General features: G+C 44.8%; 1 protein-coding gene across 1 annotated transcript; it reads right to left on the bottom strand.

The window, feature by feature from the left end:
- Positions 1 to 396: 396 nt before the first annotated feature.
- PIP4P2 (phosphatidylinositol-4,5-bisphosphate 4-phosphatase 2) lies at positions 397 to 27,498 on the bottom strand. The gene is given in 8 exon segments (XM_070392173.1): positions 397 to 2,119; positions 3,017 to 3,107; positions 8,625 to 8,677; positions 16,194 to 16,317; positions 17,251 to 17,357; positions 23,381 to 23,529; positions 27,392 to 27,431; positions 27,433 to 27,498. Coding segments are annotated over 8 exon segments (774 nt in total). The 3' UTR covers positions 397 to 1,975.
- Positions 27,499 to 27,758: the final 260 nt, after the last annotated feature.

Raw genomic sequence — 27,758 nt, 5'->3', positions numbered from 1 at the left:
CTTTAATGAGATATTCACTTTATTGCAGTGGTCCAGAACCAAGCAAAAAAGTGAAACACAGAATTTATTCTTGTATTATTTTTTATTAATCAGTCTATTATTTTCCATACAAACAACTATAAACCTACCTTTGCCCCACCCTATAATCAAATGAGATTTCAAATGAATAGGAAAATAATGGATTATTTAATATATAATTCTATTACAATTAGTTGACCAATAAGATAAGAAATAATTTAGATTCTTATTTCATACCTTACATCAAGTATATTATAAATAGATATGAAATCTACATTTTTAAAATGAAACCATGAAAATACTAGAAAAAATAAGTTAATATTATATATAAAGAAATATATGTTCTTAAACATGAAAACTTCAGAATAAGATCTCAAGGCAATTTTGGAAATTACATCTTATTTTTTTAAAAAATGGAATATAACAAGGTAGTTTTTAAACAATAATCTTTATTACTGTACTTTCATAGGTACATGTAATCCTGAGCTACCACATTTATGTAGTTACTAGAGGCCCAGCGCGATCCCAGACCCGCTGTGCCAGCAGGACCCAAGACCCGCCATGCCGCGAGACCGAGACCCGCAGCGCTGGGAGACCCATCAATGCACCTCCTGGTGACTGGTCATTTGGTCATTATGGCATTACAGCGTTACGGCCACTGGCCATTTATAATACAGATCATTTACTCTTTCAAGTTTACATGTATTTTCTTCCAAATTGTTTGATGAGCACATTTTTGTCCTAATCGGGAACATAAATAAATTAACATGTTGTTCTTTTCCCTGGAAGAGCCAATTAATTCACTCAGATCATCTAATTCTAATTCTGCTTTAAGGGCTTTAGAACATTGTTTTTCAACTAAGCAATTTCTTTTTCATCCTAGTGAATTCTTTGAAAACTGTTGTTTTTTGCTGTAATCTATTTTCATGAATAAATTTTTGATTACTTGAACAGCTATATTTGAGAAAAATGGTAAGAGTAACTGCTTCTAATCTCAACATATTAGCTAGTATAAAATGCACAGGCTCCCTTCACACAGAAGGTCCTATTGATGGTCCCGATAGGAAACATTTACCATGTTTAATGAAGAAGAGGTCAAGCAAATGTACATATATCTTTGTTTAAGTGGTTAAGTATTATAAAACATGTTATTTAAAATGCTTTCTTCAGGCATTATAAAGAAATACATACAGAAATACATTTATGATTTTATGACATTAAAGTCATAAATCTAGACCAGAACTTATATAATTGGCAAATAAAACAACAGACAAAAATAAAAGACAAAAGTCCTGTGATCTCTGAGGAAAAAAATGCATTTATCCAACATCATCTTTAACTGTGGACAAATAAATATTTTCATTATTGTATTTTAAATTACTACCAAAATAGTGTATCTTTCTACAAACAACAAAAAACAAGCAAACAGTATTTATAAATGGTTTTTATCTGACAAGAACATCAAGTATTTGAAGGTACACTCAAATTCTTTTCCTGAATAACTCACTATGATCTTAAAGCAGTTCAAGCAAAATGCATATTGCTTAGATTTTAAAGCAGGCAATTTTGATATGTTAATTAAAATGTAAGTATACATAGAAACATTTATAAATACTTCTTGGGACTACTCACAGATCAGCAAGTAATGGAATAACTATTTAAAAATGAAAGGTGATCTAATGCTTAGTGGCAAATCCAAAAACATGTTTAAGAGATGTAAAAGGACACGAAGACACTGCTTTATTATTCAGAGCTTGAAAACCTAGCAGCAGAACAAACTATCATTTGCATATAATGTAGTGAAATGAGTATTTGTTCATAAAAGACTCCCAAAGTCTTGAAACTTTATACATAAACCAGAATGGAATCCATGAGGATAAATGATTTAAAGATGTACAGAGCAGCTTATCAAAAACTGCTAGATACTCTCACCTGATTCACTTGCTCATAAGCAAGCTTATGCAAAACTGTGTTCTGGATAGCTCACTCTTATGGCTCCCCAATAACATGCTCGGATAAGGCAGATCAAGCCTAAGAGATAAGCAATTGCCCACAAAACATAGGTTGCATGAAATCGTCTTGCAAAATCTTGGGTGCCAACCTAAAATAGAAAGCAATATAAATGCAAAAGGTTGGAAACTTAAAAAAAATGATCTACTTAGATAACTTGTGTTGGGAGATTAAAAATGGTGGCAGAGTAAGTGGCTGCTACACAGACACGCTCCCAGGACCAAACTGGAATTACCACTAAAATACAAAGAAACCATCCTGAATAATCAACTGGAGAACTTGTGTTGGTTCACATATGATTTTTCTGAACAATATTCTTGGGGCCACAAAATCCCTATAAAATGAGTTTGTATACTTTTGATTATCACTAACAGGTTAAAATTATTAAGATGCTGCTGTTATAACTTAAATTTTATGAAGTAAGCAAAAAAAAAAAACAAACAAAAAACAAAAACCCCAACTAAAACATGTTATTTCTAAAAGGAACTTAATCTGTATAATTTCACCTGGCGAGTGATATGTGGACAGGTGCAACAAAGGAGCCTGGAAAGTAAATGGCAGCAAAACAGATCAGCCCTTCCTCTCCCCATGATACCCCCATGCCAACTGCTTAGCTTCAGCATCCTCTGAAAACAAGCCACTCACATGACAACAACCTCTGCTTCACTTGAACAAGGAGAAGACAGGTTTTGCAGACCTCCATAGCTGACTGAGTATTGCTTTGGCTTTGGCCATGGCCAGGTTGGTTCTGGCATTAAGTGAAAACAAATGGGCTTCCCTTAAATGGATAGTAAAGTCCCAGTGCCAAGGACCTTCAGCGGGGTCCCAAGATACCATTTCCCTTGGATGGGTGAGCTGTACTAAAACAGGTCCATGGACTGAACTTCCCCAATTGCCCATAGGCCTTCAGAAGGTTCTGGCCCCGGTATGCCAGGGAGGCAGGCTCTTCATTTAATTGTGATAAAGTTGAGAGGAAAGTAATACTCACAGTTAATCCAACTCCAATGAAAAAGCACATCATTCCAATGGTAATGTATGCACAGCAGCGTCTTCGTGGAAGAGCACAACCCACTGAGGAGCTGCAAATCATGAGAATAAGAGAATGTTAAGTATTTAATAATCACTCTTTATCCCATCCTTGTGAGTACTCATCTGTGGCTTCAGTAACATACACACTTCTATTTATTTCTTTAACTTGGGAGATAGGACATACAGAAAAATGTCATTTTTAGTGACTAACATGAATCACAATCATAATTAGTGAGTATGTGATATATTATTGTGGCTTTAAACAAAGTTTAAGCCTTGGTCATTGAAAATATCCACACAAAAAAAGAGTGTGGTCAATAATGATCTTCCAATTAAAAAATCTATTTTATTTTTTTAAAAAATATATTTTTATAGATTTCAGAGATGAAGGGAGAAGGAGAGAGAGAGAAACATCTACACTAATAAAAGAGAAATATGTAAATGAATTGTCACTTTGCGATGTCTACCAGCCAATCAGAAGTGAATATGCAAATTAGCAAGACAAAGATGGTGGTGGCCATGGAGCCAACTGGAGCAGGCAGGAGGCTTGGGTCACCCCTGGCGTTGGAGGAAGCCAAGCTTCCCACCCGCCCAGGCCGGCCACTAAAGGAGGGGCCTGCAACCAGCCCTCAGCCCCTCACCCAGTCTGGCCATGCCGCCATGGGATGAGGGTCCCCACTGGGGGTCGTGGCCAGCCTGGGTGAGGGGCTGAGGGCTGTTTACAGGCTGGCCAGGCACCCCAGTGGGGACCCCCAACCTAAAGGGGGTATGAACAGCTGCAAACAGCCATCAGCCCCTCACCTAGGCTGGCCAGGCACCCAAGCGGGACCCCCACCCTGATCCGGGACACCCTTCAGGGCAAACCAGCTGGCCCCCACCCATGCACCAGGCCTCTATCCTATATAATAAAAGGGTAATATGCAAACTGACCCTAACAGCAGAAAGACTGGGAATGACTGGTCACTATGACACACACTGACCACCAGGGGGCAGACGCTCAATGCAGGAGATGTCCCCTGGTGGTCAGTGCGCTCCCACAGGGGGAGCTCTGCTCAGCCACAAGCCAGGCTGACAGCTGCCAGTACAGTGGTGGTGGTAGGAGCCTCTCCGGCCTCCTCAGCAGCACTAAGGATGTCAGACTGCAGCTTAGGCCTGCTCCCTGCTGGCAAGTGGACATCCCCCGAGGGCTCTTGGGCTGCCAGAGGGATGTCTGATTGCCAGCTTAGGCCCAATCCCCCAGGGAGCGGGCCTAAGCCAGCAGATGGTCATCCCCCGAGGGGTCCCAGTCTGTGGAGGGCACAGGCCAGGCTGAGGGACCCCCCCCCCCCCAATGAGTGCACAAATTTTTGTGCACCGGGCCTCTAGTATTTAATAATTGTTATCACAGATTAAATCACCATTTCTGCTAGTCTGAGGCCTATTATGACACATGCATGGAAATGGAACCCAGCCTGTATTTCAGAATGCGAGGGCTCCCCGGGCTGGGACCAGGCTGCCCGCAGCAACTGCACGAGGGGCACCAGCAACAGGAGAAGGATGTGGGCACTGGAGTCGGGCACTACCCCCTCCCCTCCACATCCTCTGACAGGTTCATAGTAATAAGTAACTTCTCCACCTTAGGAACAACTTTAGAGTACTTGCTATTTGTGTTTAAGGAAATAAAATTTTCACTCAAAATCTTATGTCAACACATGATTCATCATTTGTTATGAAGAAAAAATTCAAAGAGAAAGAAATCAGCTGCGACTGAGAGTGCTGCAGGGCTGGGGGGAGGGGGGAGCAGGAGAAGGGTGCGCATGTGACCCAGTTCTGCCAGCGTTTGTTCCTCGTGGTGCCACGTCAGTGGACTTATCCCATGTGAATTTCTATGTAAGTTGTTCTTAAGTAACTGATACAAGTTCTTCATGTTAATACACTGTCTTGTGATGTTCTAATTAATCACAGAGTACTAGGCATTCAATACGTCTTTATCACTTGCAAAATACTGCTGCTCTCCTAACTTACTTAAGCAAGCGGAAGCAGCCAGCTGATTCTGGAGCCTCCTAGAGTTCCTCCCCTGCAACATGAGGATGATAACTCCTGGTCATGGGACAGACCACAGCTGGTCCTCTCAAGGGCCACCCAGTCCAGAGCACAGGGGCTGCCACTCACAGGCAGTCTCGGGTTCTCTTTATTTCCTATAGAAATTTTTAATTCAGTTTCTTATGCTCGGTGAAATACCTGCAATTTAATTTTCTTCATTTTTGTAAAAATACTGCTACTGCACAGGCATAGTCACATACTTATGTGTGTGTCTGGAAGTGTCCCTCGAGTGTGTATATATATATATATATATATATATATATATATATATATTTTAGTGCAATTATTGGGAGTTATTCACTTTGCTTCTTTGTGTACAGACTTCTACTGGATGCAAAGAAGTTATGAATTCAGATGATTAATTTCACACAGATAAAAAGGAAAATATTAGTTTCTTTGAAGCTAGAAATATGCTGTAAAGAGTTATTAGGGCTATATTTAGTTGGGATCACTTTTAGCAGAGATAAAGGGAAATATTTTGTTATATATACTCTACTTCTCAGACAGTTTTTAATTAATTTTTCCTAGAAATCATTCTTAGGATTTCAGTATTAAAACAGATAAGGTATTTATATCATACTATCGCACAGATTAAACTATGAACTCCTATTTTTAATTTTCAACACTGAATTGTCAAAATATTCTAGTTTAATTTCCTTAGCTTAAGTTATAATTCACATACACATATGTGGAGAATAATAATTTTTAAATCAAAATTTTATTACCAGCACAGACTCTGTGCAGTATGTTGTTAATGCAGCAGTCCAGAGGCTGCAATCTTCGAAAGGTCTGGAGAGATCTCACATTCCCTAACTAACTAGGTGGCTTACCGGCTTACTATCCCTAACTGTGCAGTCAATGTGGTAGCGCTGAGCACCTGCTTTCCTGCTGGGATTCTAGAGCTTACATTTGTGCTGTTCAGCAGGTGTCTGTGGGACCTGCTCCAACAAGAACCTCAGCCCAGAGTCTGCACTAAGCCTCTCTGGGAGGCAGCACAGATGTGCGGCTAGAGGAAGGGAGGGTCCTGTGCACCTCCCCTGGGCAGGAGCTCCTGGAAACTTGCTTCTCTTTCCTCCAGACCAGTGGTTCTCAACCTTCTGGCCCTTTAAATACAGTTCCTCATGTTGTGACCCAACCATAAAATTATTTTCGTTGCTACATCATAACTGTAATGTTGCTACTGTTATGAATCGTAATGTAAATATCTGATATGCAGGATGGTCTTAGGCGACCCTTGTGAAAGGGTCGTTCAACCGTCAAAGGAGTCGCGACCCACAGGTTGAGAACCGCTGCTCCAGACTTTGGCCCATGCACCTTTTTCTGTGCTAGTTTGTTTTGTATACTCTCACACTAATAAATCATAGCTGTGAGTATAAACATATAATAGTAATTCCTATTAGTCCCCTGAGAAAATCATGGAATCTTGGGGTGATTTGGGGACTCCCAATACAGGTGCCAGAAAATCTATACTAATAAAAGAGTAATATGCTAATTAGACTGGGAGACCTTCCAGACGTCCTTCCAGACAAAACCGGGGGCTTGGCCAGCCGGCAAACCACCCCCAAACAACCCTTAGCCCCTCACTCAGTCTGGCCACGCCCCCCAGTGGGGACCCCAACCCCAAAGGGTGTGTGGCCGGCCTGCAAACAGCCCTCAGCCCCTCACCCAGGCCATCCACGCCCCACAGTGAGGACCCTCATCCTGATGGGGGCATGGCCAGCCTGCAAATGGCCCTCAGCCTCTCGCTCAGGCTGGCTCCACCCCCAGCAGAGACCCCCCCCTACCCTGATGGGGGTGTGGCCGACCTGCAAACTTCCCCAGCCCTTAGCCCAAGCTGGCACTGCCCCCCAAGGGGACCCCCACCCTGATCCGGGACCTCCTTCAGGGCAGACGAGCCAGCTCCCACCCATGCACCTCTGTCTAGAGTCTAGACTCTAGACTAATAAAAGGGTAATATGCTAATTAGACCAGACATCCTTCCGGACAAAGCTATGGTGGCAGGGCCAAGGCAGAAGCAGTTCGGGGTGATCAGGCTGGCAGGGGAGAGCAGTTAGGGATTGGGCCTAAACTGGCAGTCTGACATCCCCTGAGGGGTCCCGTATTAGAGAGGGTGCAGGCCAGGCTAAGGAACACCCCCCTCCCATGCATAAATTTCATGCACCAGGCCTCTAGTATCTTTAATAAAAATATCTGCTAGCCCTGGCCGGTGTGGCTCAGTGGTTGGAGTGTTGGCCTGCTTACCAGAGGGTCTCAGGTTTGATTCCTGGTCAAAGGCATGTGCCTGGGTTTCAGGTCTGATCCCCTCCACCCCCACCCCCCACCCACCAGGTTGGAGCACCTGTAGAAGGCAACCAATTGGTGTCTCTCACATTGATGTTTCTCTCTCCCTCTCTCTCTCTACCCCTCCTTCTCTCTCTTACCCTCCACTAACCCCTTCCCTTCCACTCTCACTGAAATCTGTGGAAAAAATATCCTCACTCCTTGGGTGAGGATTAAAAATACTATTAATAATAAATATATATCTTCACCCTGCGGGCATGGCTCAGTGGTTTGAGTGTTGACCTATGAACCAGGAGGTCACGTTTGAGTCCCAGTCAGAGCACATGCCTGCATGCCTGGGTTGTGGGCTTAACCCCCAGTAGGGGGCGTGCAGGAGGCAGCCTATATCTCTCATCATTGACGTTTCTATCACTTTCTCCCTCTCCCTCTCCTTTCCTCTCTGAAATCAATAAAAGTATATTAATATATATATATATATATATATATATATATACACACACACACACACTTATGTATGTATATGTGTGTGTGTGTGTGTGTATATATATATATATATATATATATATATATATCTTCTATTTTTCCCTGCTGATATAATGCCTTTAGGCAGGAGATTAGAATAGCTAGCAAGCACCTTTTCTCCTAAAAACAGCCCATTTAAATATAAATTTTAGATTATTTGTAATAGATTATAACCTCTTAGGACATATGCAAATGCTCACCAAGTTATGGATAATTTTAGAAACTTATTTCCTTTCAGAGAGTGATATTAAGCCTAATCATTTAAATTTTAAAATGAAATATTAAAGGGCTTAAAGATTTCCTTTTTGTATTGAAAAGTATAAATATATTATGCATTCATTCATTTCATGGCATGTCTTTTTTTTTTAATATATTTTATTGATTTTTCACAGAGAGGAAGGGAGAGAGATAGAGAGAGTTAGAAACATCGATGAGAGAGAAACATCGATCAGCTGCCTCCTGCACATCCCCCACCGGGGATGTGCCCGCAACCCAGATACATGCCCTTGACCGGAATCGAACCCGGGACCTCTCAGTCCTCAGGCTGACGCTCTATCCACTGAGCCAAACCGGTTTCGGCACATGGCATGTCTTAAGATCAAAATCTAATTAAGCGAGAATTCTGAAATCTTTAACTTGTTCACAAGTACTTCCCAGAGCATGTCCAATGGCGGGGAACTTACATTTTTTTGCAGTGTGGGCATTTCGCCAGAGTGTTGAACCTCAATTCCATCCACTGTAAAATAAATAAAGAGAAGGCTTGAAAAGAAAAACAACTGAAGACGATCCAATCTGATAGGGTGTGTTTTTTTTTTTTAGCTCAAATGTCACCCAGGATCACAGCCAAGGCAACTGCCTTCCCCACCCTCTCCCTCTGCCTGAAGGAAGCTCGGGATTCCCATCTGAAACAGTTCCCATGATTTTCCCAAGGCTCTGACGCAAGTGGGGTTGCTCTAAAAGGAAGTTGAATGCACTGCTGTGATTATGGTCATTTCTTTTAGATTTATGTCTCATTCACTCCAAAAGAATACAAACATTTCATGTACCTTCAAAGTTTTCTTTCCTTTAAATCTTGAGGACTTGCCTTTTAAATACATATAGATTCATTACTGAAATGCAGCTATTTATTCTATTAATGTGGGAAACTCACAAAATAAATAAACTAAACTAAATATTTTCAATGCTGTGAAATTTGTAACTTGTCTCAATTGTTTTCAGGCTTTGTAGTGTCTAGGGCAGTGGTCGGCAAACTCATCAGTCAACAGAGCCAAATATCAACAGCACGACGATTGAAATTTCTTTTGAGAGCCAAATTTTTTAAACTTAAACTATATAGGTAGGTACATTGTTATTAACTTAGTTAGGGTACTCCTAAGGCTTAGGAAGAGCCACACTCAAGGGGCCAAAGAGCTGCATGTGGCTCTCAAGCCGCAGTTTGCCGACCATGGGTCTAGGGGAAAACAAGGTAGCGAATAAGCAAATGAATTACCCTGATAGTTAAAGCTGGAAGGGCAAAGAATGTAGTACAAAGGATATGACTGCTCACGATCAGCATAATAATAATAATAATAATAATAATAATGCAAAGTCCTCCAATCAGAATTAAAAACTTTGCAGCCTGTTCATTCTTCATACACGGAGCATCTCTCATTCATCTGAAATTGAAGCAACAGCCCTCCTATCAGTACAGCCTGTATTCCCCAGTCACCAAACACTGTGTTCTTCAGGAATGTTGAAATCATCTTCAAATACAATAAATTAACCCAAAACACCCTTTCCTGATAAAAAATCAAAGTTTATGAGGAGAAACCAAGATGGCGGCATAGGTAAACACCAGAGTTTGCTGCCTCGAACAACCACTTCAAAAATACAACTAAAAGACGGAACGGACATCATCCAGAACCACAGGAAGGCTGGCTGAGTGGAAGTTCTACAACTAGGAGGAAAGAGAAAAGCAGACCGAGGCTCAGAGGAGGCGCAGTGCTGAAGTAAAATACTAAGGTGCAGAGTGCATTCGGAGTGGGCTGGCAGCTGAGGGCGTGGTTGTCGTTTTCAATCGGGAGGGAGTCTCAGGCTCTGAGCTCCAGTTCCGGGCAAGTCTCTAGGGACCCAGACTCATACAGGAGAAGCGGGACTGTCTGGCATTGGTCAGAACCCTAGGGCAGCTTTCTCTCCGTGGGGCTTGCAGCGATTACTGGGACACTGAGAAGTAGAGCCTCTGAGGGCAAGACTGAGAGCAGCCATAATTGCTAACCCCGCCCTGTTGATCCCGTGGGACCCGCCCCACCCAAGCCCTGCAGGGAGACTTTTGCTGGATAGCCTCAGGCAAAGGCTAGATTAGCACCTCCCTAGAGATCCAGGAGCCAGGAAGCCCAGAGGTCAGAGTGGGACCATCCAGTTTGCAGCTCCGTGGAACCATAAAAGACACACTCAGGGGGCAGACTCAGTGAGCACCAAAGCCCCATCGAAGCAAGTCTAGCCCCAGAGGGGTGTCTCCAGCACAGAAGTTCTCCCACCGCAGACACAGCTGATTCTCACAGCCAATTGGCCTGGAGGTCAATTCCTCACAGTGATAACTACAACAATCAAGGCTTAACTACAACAAGACTGTGCACAAAGCCCACATGGGGGTGCACCAAGAGTGTCTACCTCAGGTAATTGGGACATTTAGCACAGAAAGGCACTCAATCGACACAGCGAAGCATAAAAAATGCCGAGACAAAGAAACAGGACACAAATAACAGAATTGGAGGAAAGCAAACTGTTGGATATAGAGTTCAAAACCACACTTTTAAGGTCTTTAAAGAACTGTCTAGAAGCCGCCGATAAATTTAATAAGGCCCTCGAAAAGACTGGTGAGACCGCCGATAAATGTAGTGAGATCTTCAAGAAGACTGGTGAGACCGCCGATAAATGTAGTGAGATACTCAAGAAATCTAATGAGACCCTCGATGTTGTGATAAAGAACCAACTAGAAATTAAGCACACACTAACTGAAATAAAGAATATTATACAGACTCCCAACAACAGATCAGAGGGTCGTAAGAATCAAGTCAAAGATTTGAAATACGGCCAAAACCGGTTTAGCTCAGTGGATAGAGCGTTGGCCTGTGGACTGAAGGGTCCCAGGTTCGATTCCGGTCAAGGGCATGTACCTTGGTTGCGGGCACATCCCCAGTGGGAGATGTGCAGGAGGCAGCTGATCGATGTTTCTCTCTCATCAATGTTTCTAACTCTCTATCTCTCTCCCTTCCTCTCTGTAAAAAATCAATAAAATATATTTTTTAAAAAAAGAAAGATTTGAAATACGAAGAAGCAAAAAACACCCAACCAGAAAAGCAAAATGAAAAAAGAATCCAAAAATACGAAAATAGTGTAAGGAGCCTCTGGGACAGCTTCAAGCATACCAACATCCGAATTATAGGGGTGCCAGAAGATGAGAGAGAGCAAGATATTGAAAACCTATTTGAAGAAATAATGACAGAAAACTTCCCCTGCCTGGTGAAAGGAATAGACCTCCAAGTCCAAGAAGCGCAGAGAACCCCAAACAAAAGGAATCCAAAGAGGACCACACCAAGACACATCATAATCAAAATGTCAAGAGCAAAAGACAAAGAGAGAATCCTAAAAGCAGCAAGAGAAAGAAAATCAGTTACCTACAAGGGAGTACCCATACAACTGTCAGCTGATTTCTCAACAGAAACTTTGCAGGCCAGAAGGGAGTGGCAAGAAATATTCAAAGTGATGAATACCAAGAACCTACAACCAAGACTACTTTATCCAGCAAAGCTATCATTCAGAAGTGAAGGCCAGATAAAGAGCTTCACAGATAAGAAAAAGCTAAAGGAGTTCATCACCACCAAACCAGTATTATATGAAATGCTGAAAGGTATCCTTTAAGAAGAGGAAGAAGAAGAAAAAGGTAAAGATACAAATTATGAACAACAAATACACATCTATCAAGTGAATCTAAAAATCAAGTGAATAAATAATCTGATGAACAGTATGAACTGGTGATTGTAATAGAATCAGGGACATAGAAAGGGAATGGACTGACTATTCTTGGGGGGGGTAAAGGGGTGTGGGGGTGAGTGAAGAGATTAGACAATAATCCTGCACCTATGGATGAGGACAGTGGGTGGGGAGTAAGGGCGGAGGGTGGGGTGGGAACTGGGTGGAGGAGAGTTATGGTGGGAAAAAAGAGTAACTAATGTAATAATCTGAACAATAAAGATTTAATTTAAAAAAATCAAAGTTTATAATCATAATGACCGTGCAGATATGCTAATATGGTCCACTTGCCTGCAATGAATATTAAGTATGAAAGAGAAGCTTTACAAGTTAGTCTTTGACTTTCATATTACTTAGCGATTTCCATCTCGAAGGAAAATATCTCATGCTTACACTTTTTTAAAATAATAAAAATCATGTCACAAACATATCTAGGTAACTTCTCAATTTGGATTATTCTCTAGAATTCACTACTAGATGATTTAAAAAAAATAAATATAAACATTTTAATATTTCATGTTTTATTTTTATTTTTATTTTTATTTTTTTTAAATATATTTTATTGATTTTTTACAGAGAGGAAGGGAGAGAGATAGAGAGTTAGAAACATCGATGAGAGAGAAACATCGATCAGCTGCCTCCTGCACATCTCCTACTGGGGATGTTCCCGCAACCCAGGTACATGCCCTTGACCGGAATCGAAACTGGGACCTTTCAGTCCGCAGGCCGATGCTCTATCCACTGAGCCAAACCGGTTTCAGCAATATTTCATGTTTTAATTGTCTTTCTCCTCCTATTCAATTAGAAAAGCCCATGAGGGCAGGGAGTGTGCCTTCCAGTCTCCCCAGCACTTAGTCTGTGCCGAAAACTCATTCAACATAGATTTTTGAACAAATAAAATGAACTTACTTAAAATGTGGCTACCATGACAAGGATTTGTAATACAAAACAGAACTGGGCAAAATTCAAGGTGATTATAGAGAGGAGCTCACTGAAGTGAAAAATAAACCTTTTTTGAAGATTTTAAAATGGTATTTCAAAATATGATTTATTTACATATAAGAAAGAAGAAGGTAGCCCTGGCTTAGTTGGTTGGAGCACTGTCCTGTAGATCAGAAGGCTGTGGGTTCAATTCCTCGTACAGGAAGTAACTGATGGGTGTTTCTCTCTCTTTCTTTCCCTCTCCCTTCCTCTTTCTCTAAAAAAAAAAAAACCAATAAAAACATATCCTTGGGTGAGGATTAAAAAAAGACAAAAAAGATAAATATATTTAATGTAGTCAAAGTACTAAATGTATCCATACCTACAGAGTATATCATTCTATTATAAATCAATAGGTAATGATTTTTAAAAGAAATTTGTTAACTACTCTCACCAAGTATATCCTCTAACTTACCTAGTATATCCTCTAATTTATGCACTTTGTCACTGATTTAATCAATAGAATATAAAAGCAAGAAAGAAGATTTATCCTACTAAGTCAGAAAAGCATAACAATTCTGGCTAAATGTAATAAATTGGATAAATGCATGCATTTCCATTTCCTTGCCCAAACCTGACTAAAATGACAGTGAATGAATTTAAAACTGTATAAGACCACAAAAACAAAGAGAATCAGAAGGGAACTGGGACACTGGAAACTAATGTAGACTTGGCAACTGACTCAGTCAGTGACGGTGCGGCCGTCTGCAAGGGCCTGTGTGTGAAGCAAGCGGCCCACAGGGACAGAGCAGTGGTGAGGGGCTGCCAGGGCTTCCCCTGGGTGGTGAGGGTGGCGGTAAAGTAGGAATACGGGTTACAAACTTCCCTTCACACCACAAAGTCAGGAGCCTCTCCTTCCCCAACACATTTGAGAGAAGAGAATTCATTCTGAAAAGAGGTTTGTGAGTTGAGGAACACCAGGCTGATCAGGAGAAGAATAAGACAGCACTCTAGAAGCAGGCACAGGTTCCATTCTGCCTTCTGAGTAGTGGGTGAGACCTTTACCCACTACCTTTCTCAGATCCTAGAAAGCATCCTCACAAGAGATCTGGGACTGTTCCCGTAGAAACTTACCATAAAAAAAACACCTCATTGACACTCATAGTTGACAATTCTTCAAAAGGAGAGAAGAAGGAGAGGAAGGTAAGGAGTGAGTGTGTGTGTGTGTGTGTGTGTGTGTGTGTGGCCGGGGTGGGGGGTGAGGTGGCAGGAGGAGAAAGAAGGAGAAAAAGTTGATTGCCTGCTGCATGCATAGAGATCCCAATCAGGGATTTGCTGTCAAATAAATAAACTTTTCAGTAAAACCTCTATCACAAAAGAAAAACAGATAGAAAAATGGGTAGAAAACAGAATAAGGCATAAAAAAGAACATGCCTCAGAAAAAAATAAGAGATGCAGAAAGTTGCTATAAAGAAGAGAAAGCTCTTTATAAAAAATGAAAAATTAATCAGAGAACACAGGGAAACTCTTGGGAATTAAAAGTTAAGTTAGATCATCTGAAATAAAAGTTTTGAATTAAAGTTAGAAGATATAGTTAGAGCCATTTCCCACTAAGGAAAGGAAGAAGCCAAAGGGGAAGAGAATGTTTCAGAGAGAGAGAAAGTGATCTTTCATAGAGAAAGGGAACAAAGCCAGCAGAGGGGACCAGGAGAGACTACTGAGAACCAAGAGCTTGCCCACTCCCCCACCACTCCCACAGCACATCTGAATGCCATTCAGAGCCCTACGCAACATGGACGAGGAAAAAGGAATATCACAAGGAAAAAGGTCACAGAGAAAGGGTCAGGAGTCAGAACAGCATTGAATTTCTCACCAGTGGGGCAAACCCCTGAACATCTTGAGAGGAAACAATTGTCAAACTGTAATTCTACATCTGAACAAATTATAAAGTGAATGCGAAATTAGATTAAAGCTGTTTAAAAAATGAAAGGGCTCAAATTTATTTTCCTACATCCTTTCTCGAAAAGTTGAGAGGAAGTGCTCCAGCAGAAGGAATAAACCCAGGACCTTACATGGGAGACAGTGCCAGGGACTACGAGATCCTGTGAAGGGAAACCCTGGTGACAGCTGAGAGGCAGGATCCCTGCTGTGTTTCCTGGAGGGATAGGAGTGCCACAGCTCTGTGAAAGAATACGGAAGAACTAATGATTTGTACATAGAAAAGTAGATTCCGGGGGGGGGGGGGGGGAGGGAAAACTAACAAATCCAAGAAAAATGTGAAAGCCATACAGGAGAGGAATACAGCACATTACTTGGCTCAGCTGTGAGTACCATTTACCTAATGATAAAATATGTAAACACTAAGAATTAATTGAATAAAATATTATAACTCTCCTGGGAGAATGGAATGAGAGAAGGATATGAATGGGGCAGGCAGGTAATATCTAAAATTGTTTCATCAAAAAGAAAAAGGATAAGCAAACAATTTAACCCTAGAAAGTCAATGTCAGCAGAGCAGCTGGAAGAGACAAAGTCCTGGGGGTGGCAGTGGGTGTGTTAGATAAGAGGCGACCACTGTTTTCCCATAAAGCTTTCTATTCCTAGTTGACATTTGGAATTATGTCCACAAGTTACTTCACTAAAATAAAAACTGGAAGAAATAAAGCAAATCTTAAGCTCTGTCACCCTTATGACTGGTTTTGTTTATAGAAACTGCCCCCCAGGGCCCGCCCCCTGCCCTCAGGAGGGCTTCTTCCCAGGCAGGCTCCCGAGGAACGTCATGCTTCCAGGGGCTGAGGAGCCCTCCTGACACCGTGAGTCATGAAATTAACCTGTAAATGTCAAACTTAAGGTTAAAGGTAAAAGTAGCAACTAACTTTTGGTCATATGTAGTTACTTATGCCTTCTAAGTTTTTACCCAATGTTTTATCTAATTGCAGATACCAGAGTTCATCCACTTTATTTCAAGTTTATCTTTTTAAATAAGAAAATCTCTGATAAATCCTAATAAGATTTTTTTCTGAATCTATAAACCTGCACTTTGTGCTCCACTGAGAAGGTGAGGATGGGGAGACTCTGCCCCTCACCAGGCCACGGGGTTCCCAGGAGCTTCCCTGGAGAGGCCCTTTTGGCAAATAAACCAAGAGAGGTGCACCACATGCCTGACTCACAGCAGCTGCCGTGCACTCTGGCTGCACTTCCGAGTACCTGACTTCCTTAAAAAGGTTCCACTGAAGTCTTCTGGTCAGTCCACTGGACAGAACCATGTGGCCACGATCAGCACTGAGAGGTGAGGTCACTTAGACGTGTCGGCCACTCACCAGGAAGGTGTTCCCGCAGTGCCCGCATGCCACCCGGGCACCTTCTGGTTGGGTTGGCACCGCAGGTTGAGCTGGCTGCTCTTCAGAAATGAGCATCACCGGGCCCAGGTTAACGATGCGCCTGCTGCGGGAGAGGAACAGCTTCATTAGCCCACCGATGAGCTGGGAGGACAGCAATGAAAACAGGTTCTATTAGTTGTTTAAAAATTAAGTTAATAAGCCCAACTCTGGGAGTCAAAATCACAGAGAAAAAAACACTTAGGAACTATTTAACTACCATTTGCAATTAAGTTAAAAAAAAACTTGGGAATGATTTAACTGCTGTTCTTCTAGGTTCAAATCAGAAAGTTATTATTCCCTATCTAGGAAGACAGCTTGAGTGTGGCCAAACGCTAAATACTAAATACAGTGAAATACCCTGTGTCCGCCAGGAGCGTGACCCCAGCATCCGCTGCTGTCACACCACACCTGCCTGCACTCCTGGCTTCCTAGCATCTGCCTAGTCGGACAGAAAGGGAAGCGGTGGCTACTTTCCTTCCAGGGAGGGCTGTGCATGATGCACTGGTCCAAAGGCAGAAACCATAGGAAAAAACCGTCCAGGTCTTGGCATTCTACAACCTGGCACATCCATGGTGGCATCTCCACATAACTCCAGAATGTATTGTACAGAATGTGCCCTGCAAAGGTTAGTGCACCCACAGCAGGCGCCCAACGGCGCTTAGAACAAACACCTCTAGATGAAGATGAATTACATAAAAGGCAAACTGATTCGTTGTTTTTAAATATGTAAGTTTCACAAGTAACTGACTTATTACAGTGCACTAAGGACATCAGGAAAACTTCCATTGCTCATTCAGGAATATTGTATCTTGCAAATGCCTGTGACCATTAATTTCAAACTATATCATTCCTTTCACAAAGAAAAATAATCCAGGTCCTGTAATGACCATGAGGACACAGACTTTGTTTAGAACAATGCCTGGCACATATGTGCCTTTAATAAATACTTGTTGAATGAATGAATGAAAGAATGAATGAATGAATCTTCATCTCTTACCAGTTGGGTCTCGGGCAGCCTATTCGCCGAGATGTGTCCTTACAAACAAGGAGACAATTGCAAGGGCATCTAACATACTTCTTCCCTGCCGGGGGGTTTCTGATTGGCTGGACAAGAGAAGGAAATACAAATACAGCAAATTAACCAAAGTGCAGGCTGACAAAGCTTGTCTGTATACAAAAAGCATTAATTCTTTGAAAACGAAGGCTAATGGTATCAAATTACAGTTTAAGGACAAGTGCATCATAAATGCTTTTAAATAGTCTACTCTTGGCAAGCACTCCATGAAATTTGGAGGCTGTAGAGAGTTGATAATGAAGGAAATATTTCCAAATTAGTTTGTAAGGGTCTTTAATATGAGAGGAATGTTTAATGCACACGTTCACAGGACAAGGTCCTCTGACTCTCTGGCAGGTGCAAGCATTCCCTGGGCTCGCGCACCTGTCCAGGGGAAGAGCAGGTTTACTCAGAACAGTGGGCAAAGAGGAGTGTGCGCTGACAAATGTGAGCTTTTCCTAAACTTTATTCACTAGAATAGCAGAAGTGATTCATTTTTTAAAAATATATTTTTATTGATTTCAGAGAGGAAGGGAGAGGAAGAGAAATATAGAAACATCAAGGATGAGAGAGAATCATGATGGGGTGCCTCCTACACACCCTCTACTACTGGGGATCGAGCCCACAACCTGGGCATGTGCCCTGACCAGGAATTGAACTGTGACCCCCTGGTTCATAGGTTGATGCTCAACCACTGAGCCACGCTGGCCAGGCAGAAGGATTAAGTTTATGATACCTTTTTAACTTATAAAAACTTACAGTAGCTCTAATGCTAGCAATTCTTTTATTTTCTTTAATTTTATAATCAGTTTAAAAGCTTCAATACTAGCATGATGCACTGAGAGGAGAATATCACTCCTGGGCACAACAGCTTGAAATGTGTGACCCGAATCTAACCACAGGGAACATCAGAGAAACCCAAGTTCAGGAACGTCTCACAAAGTATCTTGCCTGTACTCTTCAAAAATGTCCAGGCAATAAAGGACAAAGCAAAACCAAATTTCAGATAAAGGGAGATTAAAGAAACATGATAACCAAAAGAAGTATGTAACTCTATATTGACTTTTGGACCAGATTTTTATTTTTAATGGAATAACTGGACAAACATGAACTAGGTCAAAAATTAGATAACAGTATGTTAATTTTTTGCATCTGATAATTGTACTGTAATTGTATAAGTAAATGTATTATTTTTTTTATTATTATTTTTATATGTTTTTATTGACTAGAGAATGAGAGGCCGCCTCCTGCACTCCCGTCCCTGGGGATCAAGCCTGCAACCCGGGCATATGCCCTGACCAGGAATAGAACCGGTGACCTCTTGACTCATGGGGCAGTGCTCAAACACTGAGCCATGCCAGCTGGGCTGAATGTCTTATTTTTAAAGAAATTCACACTAAAATGTTTAGCAGCAGTTAAGCATCATGACTGCAATTACCTTAAAATATTATACAAAAGTGATAACTTATTTAGAAAGAGAAAGCTGATGTGACAAGATGTTAATATGTGGGGGCTGTGCATGAAGAAACTACGAGCACTCTCTGTACCACCTACTATTATTGTTATAACTTTTCAGTAAGTCTGCACCTGATTTAAAAAAAACTTCCAGCCCTGGTCCAGTAGCTCAGTTGGTCAGAGTGCCATCCTGATGTGCCAAAGTTGTGGATTTGACCCCTGGTCAGGGCATGAACAAGAATCAGTTAATGAATGCATGAATAAGTGGAATGACAAATTGATGTTTCTCTCTCCCTCAAATCAATAAAAAAAGATTTTAAAAAACTTAAGTAAATAATCTTGGTAGAAATATATAAAAGTTAGCAATAAGCCACCTATAATTTATTAAACATTATATAGAAAACTGAATATTTAAAATTCACAAACATCCAGAATGTATTACTATACTACCTAAAATGTATCCGTATTCACACATACATACACACACACACACACACACACACACACCCTGCTACTTCCCTGTCCAATTCTATCTCCTGACATAAAAAGGGCGTGTGTTAGCCTTGCTCTGTGTTGTTGTTGTTGTTGTTGTTGTGAGGGTTGTTTTTTCATCTCCACAGGAACATCAGGCTCCTCTCAGAGGTGGTTGACCAGAGGAGAATGAATCATCGTAAACCTGCGCCGTTCTGTTGAGCCCTGATCCATCCTATCTGCTCTTTTCTATCTAGAATTTCTCCAGAGAAGCATCCAGTTGCCTAGCACCTCCTCATTTCACAAATTTAAGATCAAATTACATGAACATTAGCAAGTCTTTTACTAAAGCACTCCTCAAAGACTTTTATTCTTTCCCTGTAATGTTATTGATTCCACACAAGACAATCTGATTGGATACTATTCATTTTCTCTGGAATATTCACAATTATTTGCACTTCTTATATAAGAGGGTTAGTAATGATATAAAAATTTCAGCACAACTTTATGTCCAGAAATAATTTATTATAGTCAAACATCTCGCTGCTGTGTGAGCGCAGCCCTTTTAAGCAGCCAGGCTGACGGTGGTGGCTAAATGCACAGGGACTTGGAGATCCTGTTTGGACTGTGCTGTTTCTGTACTGGCCTACCCTGTTCTGTTGATGTCCAAGTGCAAGTGTACAGTTTTAAAACTCCTCTTTTTCTACTTATTTAAAAACAAAAGTTTTTATGGGTGGTGTGTTGTGTATTTAGTTTAATATGATTTCAAATCCATCTGCTTATGATTTGAAGTTGTTTAAATGCCCTTGTTTATGACACAGACCAGAAAGGTTGTTTTTAGAAGTAAAGTTGTGTCAGGAAGTCATCACCTCCTCTGTGGGCCCAGCTGGGGGTGTATCCACAGGACCAGGGGGAGCAGCAACCATGGCCGGTGGACCTGCAGGCTGACTCCTGAGGCTGTGAAGAGCGCTGGAGAGTTTGGCTGGGCAAGGCACCCTTTGCTGACCTAAATAGCCCTCAGAACATCAGGAGACATTTCTCCCGTGTGGCCAAGGTGACCCTGGGTGGGCAGTGGCCCTAAGCCCTGCCCAACCGTGGAGTGACAGCCTTGGAGGAGCCAGGCAGCCCGCCCCAGCACCGGTTCCCTACAGCGTGACTCAGCAAGCAGGGGCTGAGGTGGGAGCCGCAGCTGGAAGTCAGGGCGTGGCTCCCCGTCCCCAGCTCCCATGCAGAGGCCCACCCACCTCGGTTGCATTGGGACTTTATCTTTTGTCTCCTCTGCCTGGAACAGCAGTGTGTTACCCTGTCGTTTGTGTGGACTGTGCTGTTTCTATACTGGCTTAAAAGATACTGTCGTGTGTGCTGCTGGCTTGCGAAATCATTCCAGTCCCCATGGCAGACCTGGATAAACCAACTGCTGGCAAAGACGGAATCAGCCCCTGAGCAGAATCTGCTGCCTCTCTCCAAACAAAACAACGGAGTAGAGGCATAGGAGGGAAAACCACGAATACAAAATTCAAGGAGACCTCTGAGGCACTGGTGGGTGTTTTTTAATTACTGCTTATGTCCAACAACTTGTATTGTTTGCCAACTCCACGAAGAGCACTAAGGAGGTTAATGCTAATGAAATTTACTACCAAGTGTTCAACTTAAACAACCAGGTGGCTTTATAGATGTCATCTAGCCTATATAATAAAAGCCTAATATGCTAAGTACCCGGTGACCGGTCAACTGTTCAAACAATCAAAGCATAATATGCTAATGATATGCTAAGACTGCTCAACCGCTTGCTATGATGTGCATTGACCACCAGAGGGCAGACATTCGACTGGTCAACCAGTTGTATGACGTGCACTGACCACCAGGGGGCAGACACTCCAACCGGTAGGTTAGCTTGCTGCTGGGGTCCAGCCAATTGGGACTGAGCGAGATGGGCTGGACACACCCTGGAGTCCTCCCGTGGTCCTTCCCCAGCTGGCCAACCTCCTGCGTCCCTCCCTGGCTGGCTGGCCCTGATCAGCCCCCATCGGGACTGGGCAAGACGCAGCTGAACATGCCCTGGAGCCCTCCTGTGCTCCCTCCTTGGCCCCAATTGTGCACCGGTGGGGTCCCTTGCCCTGGCCTGCACCCTCTCGCAATCCGGGACCCCTCAGGGGATGTTGGAGAGCCAGTTTCATCCCAATCCCGCAGGCCACTCCCCTCAGGAGGGCACCAGATTCAGGGCTCACGGGTGGCAAGCGCTGCCGCTGTGGCGGTGAGAGCCTCTCCCGATGGGACTGACGGGGCGTGAGCCCGCAGCAGGCGCAGTGGGGCCAGGATGAGCGGGAGCAGCAGGTAGGAGCTGCAGGCGGCATTGGACTGCGGGTTTCGGCCCGATCCACACAGGCCACCCCGAGGGACCCTGCCCATGCACAGATTTGTGCACTGGGCCTCTAGTCTATGCAATAAAGTTTTTCCAATGACATCCTTCATAGAAAAAAATATTTACAATGGAAAAATCACTTTGTAACTTAAGGCTTTATTTTATGACTTTTACATAAAACATATAAAGCCCAGCATCCATGCTTTATGGTTTTTAGAGATACAATAATCACTGGCTGACCTTTTTCATACTTATCTAAAGAGGGAAAAAATACAAATAAAACAAATTAATTTAATTTCAGATTTTAAGAGAGATTGACATTTTAAAAATAAAGACTAACCATAAAAGCAGAAATATACTAAATCTAACTGACATACACTTTACAAATTTATTACTTGAAACTGAAAATTTTAGTTAAAATTTAGTTGCTTTTCCTAAAGTTTAGTAAAAGAAATTTGCCCTTCAAATTTTTTGGACATTTCACCAAATTAATATCAAGCAAATGGAATAAAATACCAAGCAACTTATAAACAACTAGAGGCCCAGTGCACAAATTTGGGCACAGCCGGGGAGGGGATGCAGGAGGTTGGCTGGCAGGCCTGCCCCTGATGGGGGGATGGGGCAGTTGGGGGCGGGGCTTGCCAGGGGAAGGGGCCACAAACAGTTGGCTGGCCGGCCCCGCCCCCTGGTCAAACTCCTGGTAGAGGGGACAATTTGCATATTAGCCTTTTATTATTTAGGATTTGGCACAAATGTCAATAATAAATTCCTAAAAAGAAAAGCCATACTGACACCTACAAACATAAAATATGTTTAAGTAATTCTCCACATAAGTACAAAGTCCATATTTGTGGTGAACTTCAGTATATTTTCATTTTAGTGAAAATGAAAATGGATTTCACTGTGATGTGAATAAACATTAAAGATAATCGTGTCTAATAAAAGAGTAGTATGCAAATTGACCATCACTCCAACACGCAAGATGGCCGCCACAAGATGGCCGGCAGAGGAGGGCAGTTGTGGGTGGCCAGGCCAACAGGGGAGGGCAGTTGTGGGTGGCCAGGCCAACAGGGGAGGGCAGCTGGGAGGGACCAGGCCTGAAAGGGAGGGCAGTTGGGGGCAATCAGGCCTGTAGGGGAGGACAGATGGGGGCGACCAGGCCAACAGGAGAGGGCAGTTAGGAGTGACCAGGTCAGCAGAGGAGGGCAGTTGGAAGCAACCAGGCCTGCAGGGGAGGGCAGTTAGGGGTGACCAGGCCTGCAGGGGAGGGCAGTTGGGGCTGATCAGGCCGGCAGGCAGAGTGGTTAGGGGCAATCAGGCAGGCAGGCAGGTGAGTGGTTAGGAGTCAGCGGTCCCAGATTGCGAGAGGGATGTCCAACTGCCAGTGGGCCTAAACGGGCAGTCGGACATCCCTCAAGGGGTCCCAGATTGGAGAGGGTGCAGGCTGGGCTGAGGGACCCCCCCCCCTCGGTGCACAAATTTAGTGCACCGGGGCTCTAGCTACAAATAACTGTCTATGGTCAGTCTCGTTTTAGAATGTAAAGAGCCAAAGGACATATTTAAACTCGCCCTGACATTTTCACAATGAAGTGAACTACAAACACCGGGAGGATCCTTGTATGCTCCAGAGGCGTAGACAACTGAGAGAAGACAGCAAGGATGAAGAGGTGCGCCATCTCTGTGTCCAGCCTGCACCTACGCTTAAGTCACGCTGTGCAAGTACTTCCTTGGGGGAGAAGAGGTCAGGTAACAATCGATGCTTTTACTGGCGGAAACTCCACTTACTGTAGCCTCATTGCAGACCGTGCACTTCACCACGTGCTGGTGGAGCTTGCCGTCCAGGCTGATCAGCGACTGGCACACGCGACAGTTTATCACTGGGATGCCCCCAGAATCCGGGCTGGCGATGGAGGTGTATGGAGGGGGCAGCTCCGCTAAAAAGATACCAGTCACTGAGTCAGTAACACATGTTGGGTTTGAGCATAGGAAACTGTCAAAAGGTCCCCTTTTCTTTTAGTAACGTGCATAAAACTAGCCAATCTATCATCATTTCAGAGCAGAAACACATGTGGGACTGATAAAATCCAATTCATCTTGCCAGATCTACCCCAATGACCCAGTTCCTGTTTACAAAACTATACCCCAAATATCAACTGCCCTCCGCACCCATAACGGGGACCTGATTTCAAACAGCCTGGCAGGTCTGGACAATGACTCGGGATGAAGCAAAGTTTGGATAAAATCCACGGTCAGATCCCTGTGGGCCGGGAGAGGGTGGAGGGGAGGACTGCGTGCTGGGCTGAGCCGAACCCCAGGCCGGGCCGGGGCGGGCAGACGGACCGCACGCGGTGTGTCCTGGAGCAGACGTGGCTGAGCAGTGTCCTCGGAGGTGGCAGCTCGGCCTAAGTTCATGGCGCTGAGATGCCCGAGCGCCCCAAGCAGGCAGCACACGACTTCACAGCATCTGTTCTGCACCAGCCACGGTGGGTGCGGGAGACGTGTCAGGGCCCTGGGAGCAGGAGGCCTGGAGGGGCTGGAGGAGCTCCCATTAACACCAGGGACAGCTCTGGGGGGCAGGTGCCAGGGGAGCTTCCTGAGGGCAGAGCCACGCCCGCTCCCTCCACACCCACGGCAGGCGCTCCAATCTGACAGAGCAGCCAGCCGCAGGCCAGCGGGCAGACTCCTAGGCTCAGGGGGAAGCCGCACCCACGTTGGTCAGAGGGGCAGAATTCGGACAGTGGAGAGTTGGGCGCAATATCTTGCCTGAGAAGTTCCCTCTTTGGCGCGAGATGAACTATGGCACAGTGGGCTCCCCAGCCCCGAGCACCAGTGCGCCAAGCATCAGTTGAGCCAAGGGTTCTGTGGGGGTGCACGGAGGGCTGCGTCTACATTTCTGAGTGGTAGATCTGTCTCCTAGACCAGTGGTCGGCAAACTCATTAGTCAACAGAGCCAAATATCAACAGTACAACGATTGAAATTTCTTTTGAGAGCCAAATGTTTTAAACTTAAACTATATAGGTAGTTACATTGTTATTAACTTAATTAGGGTACTCCTAAGGCTTAGGAAGAGCAACACTCAAGGGGCCAAAGAGCCGCAGTTTGCCGACCACGGTCCTAGTGTATCCAGGTTCCGTACCAAGAACGTGGTGTCACAGGCTGGGAGAGCAACAGGGAACACGACACACTACCCCGTTCAGGTGGCGAGCCGATCCCAAGGAGGTGCAGTTACAAGCCCAAGGTCAGCAGCTGGGCACTGGCAGGAGGGTGGGTCCCCCAGCCAAACCATGCCCGACGCAGGTTGTCCCTGAGACCATAATGAGGGGTGCAGTCATGCCGAGCTCAGCAAACGTATCCAAAGCCAGAGAAAGGAGCTATGCTTTACATTTAGTTTTCACATATATATTTTTATTCTTACAAAGAAAAAGAGATTAACTTTACACCAGCAGCCAGGAAAAGGGAAAAAATCTAGAAAAGTGCCAAAGCAACAAACTCTGAAGCAACCTTATCTCCCCCCCCCCCCACTTAGAAAGTAGTTTCTAGTTATGTAACCTGTGTCCCTTTCCAGTTAAGAAGAAAAGTGATTCTGCTACAAGGCTGAACCAGTTGTCAAAAACAAGACAACAGGCCCCACATGGAGCAACTTATGGGAAGCCCCATGTCACCAAAAGGAGACAATCACACCTGCAGCCTCTCCCGGAAATGGGAGAGTAAACCAGTCAATGAGGAGCAGCCTGGCCAGCGCTGTGAAGGCATCTGTCATCCCCGAGGAAAGTGTCCTGAGCACAGCCGTCCAAGCTCTGCTATAGGGCTTCCTTGTTCCCGCCTCCTTCTGCCCAGAGCAGTCTCTCATTGGCACAGCTCCTCGGAGCTCCCTCTATTGGCTGGATGGGATGCTGCCAGAGCCATGAATCACTGAATAAAGCCAGTATCTTTAAAATGTACTCAGTCCAATTATGTTTTTTAACACTTGAATTTCTTTGGTTCTTAAAAGTTTTCTGGAATGAAACTTCTTTTTCTCAGTGGCTGAACTGAAACTTGTACCTTATTTTGCAGTTTGAGGAGTCTTATCAGATTAAACAAATATATGACAATGATGAAGTCTACAGGCAGATCTATGGGCATGACCATTTGGTGGAATAATCGAGCCAGTATTTGATCAGAAACACAGATGCGACATAGAGGACATGAAATCTATTATAGGGAAGTTAGTTAAACCCAAACTCCTCCTCTTAACAAACTGTCAAATATTTTGTGTTAAAAGAGTGGCTTGATCAAGTTGAAACACTCATTGATAAGCAGTGAAACACATTCTAGACCATAATATTTAGACAACAGTGAAATATTAATATCAAATGTGCCCATTGAAGGAAGTTCTCCACGTGGCTCCCTCTGGCAGAGTTTAAAGCTGACCCAGAGCAGGCCTGTGTGCTTTCTCTGGTGAGTTTCTGTTCCAGTTTGTACCTATTTCTCAACTCAAGGATCATGTTGAAATATTCACAGCTAAACTTCACTTTCTTGCTTCTTGCTAAGTGTGGATTAAGATCTCAGTAGTTGCTTTTCAAGCTATCACGTGTTAAGTAAAAACGTTTAAACACTACACAAGTTTAACCTGCTCCACAGCCGCTCCAATTCCAGCCCGGACTTGGAAAAAGTGTGCACAAGAAACGCGATCTGCCCAGATTGTCAAAAACATTGACGTGCACCTCCCAGGGTTTTTATACTTCTCACATCTTCTGGAAAAGATGGACGCACTTGAGCTACATTTCCAAGAGCCATTGTGACCAAGCTCACACTCTCAAGTGGCTTTTAAAGCATCGCCTCCCATTCTCCACACTCCCGACCCCCTTATTGCACCCACACAAGTCACCTGAAAGGCTCACAACAAAGATCTGTGAATAAATTTAATAATTTGGTAAATAGATCCTCCCTTCTTTCCCCAGTTCCCAAAAAGCTATAAATCTTTTTGGATTCCATCTAGAGAAGAAAAATGGATAGAAATAGACACAGTATTAACTTGGGTTACTTATTAAAGGTAATTTCAATCTCACCTACATATACACCAAAAACACCCGTCTTCCCTGCCCTCCCTCCTCGTTCACCAGCCGCAGTAACAAGGGGGGCGGGCACTCCGGGCCCCACAGGAAAAAGGATGAACCTGTTCCTCTCGTTAAGGCGATTCCCGGACTGATGAGTGTGGGTGGGGTGAGCCCAGGAGACGCACGTTTTTCTCACTAAGCTTTTCAAGGACGGACGCCCAGGTGAGCCGCGCCCAGGCTCCTCCGCAGCTGAAAGGGCCTGTGACGGACCAGAGCTGCCGCCTCCCCTCGGCCCCGTCCGCGCTGACTCCGAGGCGGCTCCCCAGGCCCGTCGGCCCCGCACCCGGGTCAGAGGGTGGCGCGCGCACTCCACGCACCAAGCCCGCAGCGCAGGCAGTGGGCGCCCCCTCCCCACACCCTTCCCCTCGGACAGCGCCCCCTCTCCCCCCCGCCCCACCCCCCCGCACCCAGGACAGCGCCCCTCTCCCCCCCGCCCCACCCCCCCGCACCCAGGACATCGCCCCTCTACCCCCGCCCCGCACATCGCCCCTCTCCCCCCGCCCCCCGCACAGCGCCCCTCTCCCCCCGCCCCCGCACAGCGCCCCTCTCCCCCCGCCCCCGCACATCGCCCCTCTACCCCGCCCCCGCACAGCGCCCCTCTCCCCCCCGCCCCCCGCACAGCGCCCCTCTCCCCCCCGCCCCCGCATAGCGCCCCTCCCCCGCTGGGCCCGCGAGTGGGAAGGGCACTGCAGGTCTTACCTCGCGGGCTGCTTTCCGGTAAGCGCGGCGGGGCGGTGGGGGGTGACATGTCCTGAGTGGGGGGCGGACAGCAGAGGCGAGCGCTCATCCGCCCCATCTGCAGCCATGGCTGCGGCGCCCTAGGAGGTGCGGGCCGAGCTGCTGTGCGGGAGGCGGAGCCGGACCCGGCGCTGGGAGGGAGGGAGGGAGGGAGGGAGGAGGGGGCCGGGAGGGGTGACCGACCGGGAGGGGTGGGCCGGGCCTGGGCTGCCGCGCTCCTCCCCGGCTCCTCCCCGAGTGGTGGCTCGTGTAGAGCGACCTGGGGTCGGGAGGAGCCTCCGGCTGGACCACGAGGCCGGGGCTCAGGGTCAGCTCAGCCCGCCCGGGA

This window comes from Myotis yumanensis, unplaced genomic scaffold (assembly GCF_028538775.1).
Source record: "Myotis yumanensis isolate MYYU_CA2020_CCGP unplaced genomic scaffold, mMyoYum1.0.hap1 SCAF_15, whole genome shotgun sequence".
NCBI lineage: Eukaryota > Metazoa > Chordata > Mammalia > Chiroptera > Vespertilionidae > Myotis > Myotis yumanensis.
Note: the sequence above shows the minus strand (reverse complement) of the source record. Positions and strands in the feature narration are given on the sequence as shown.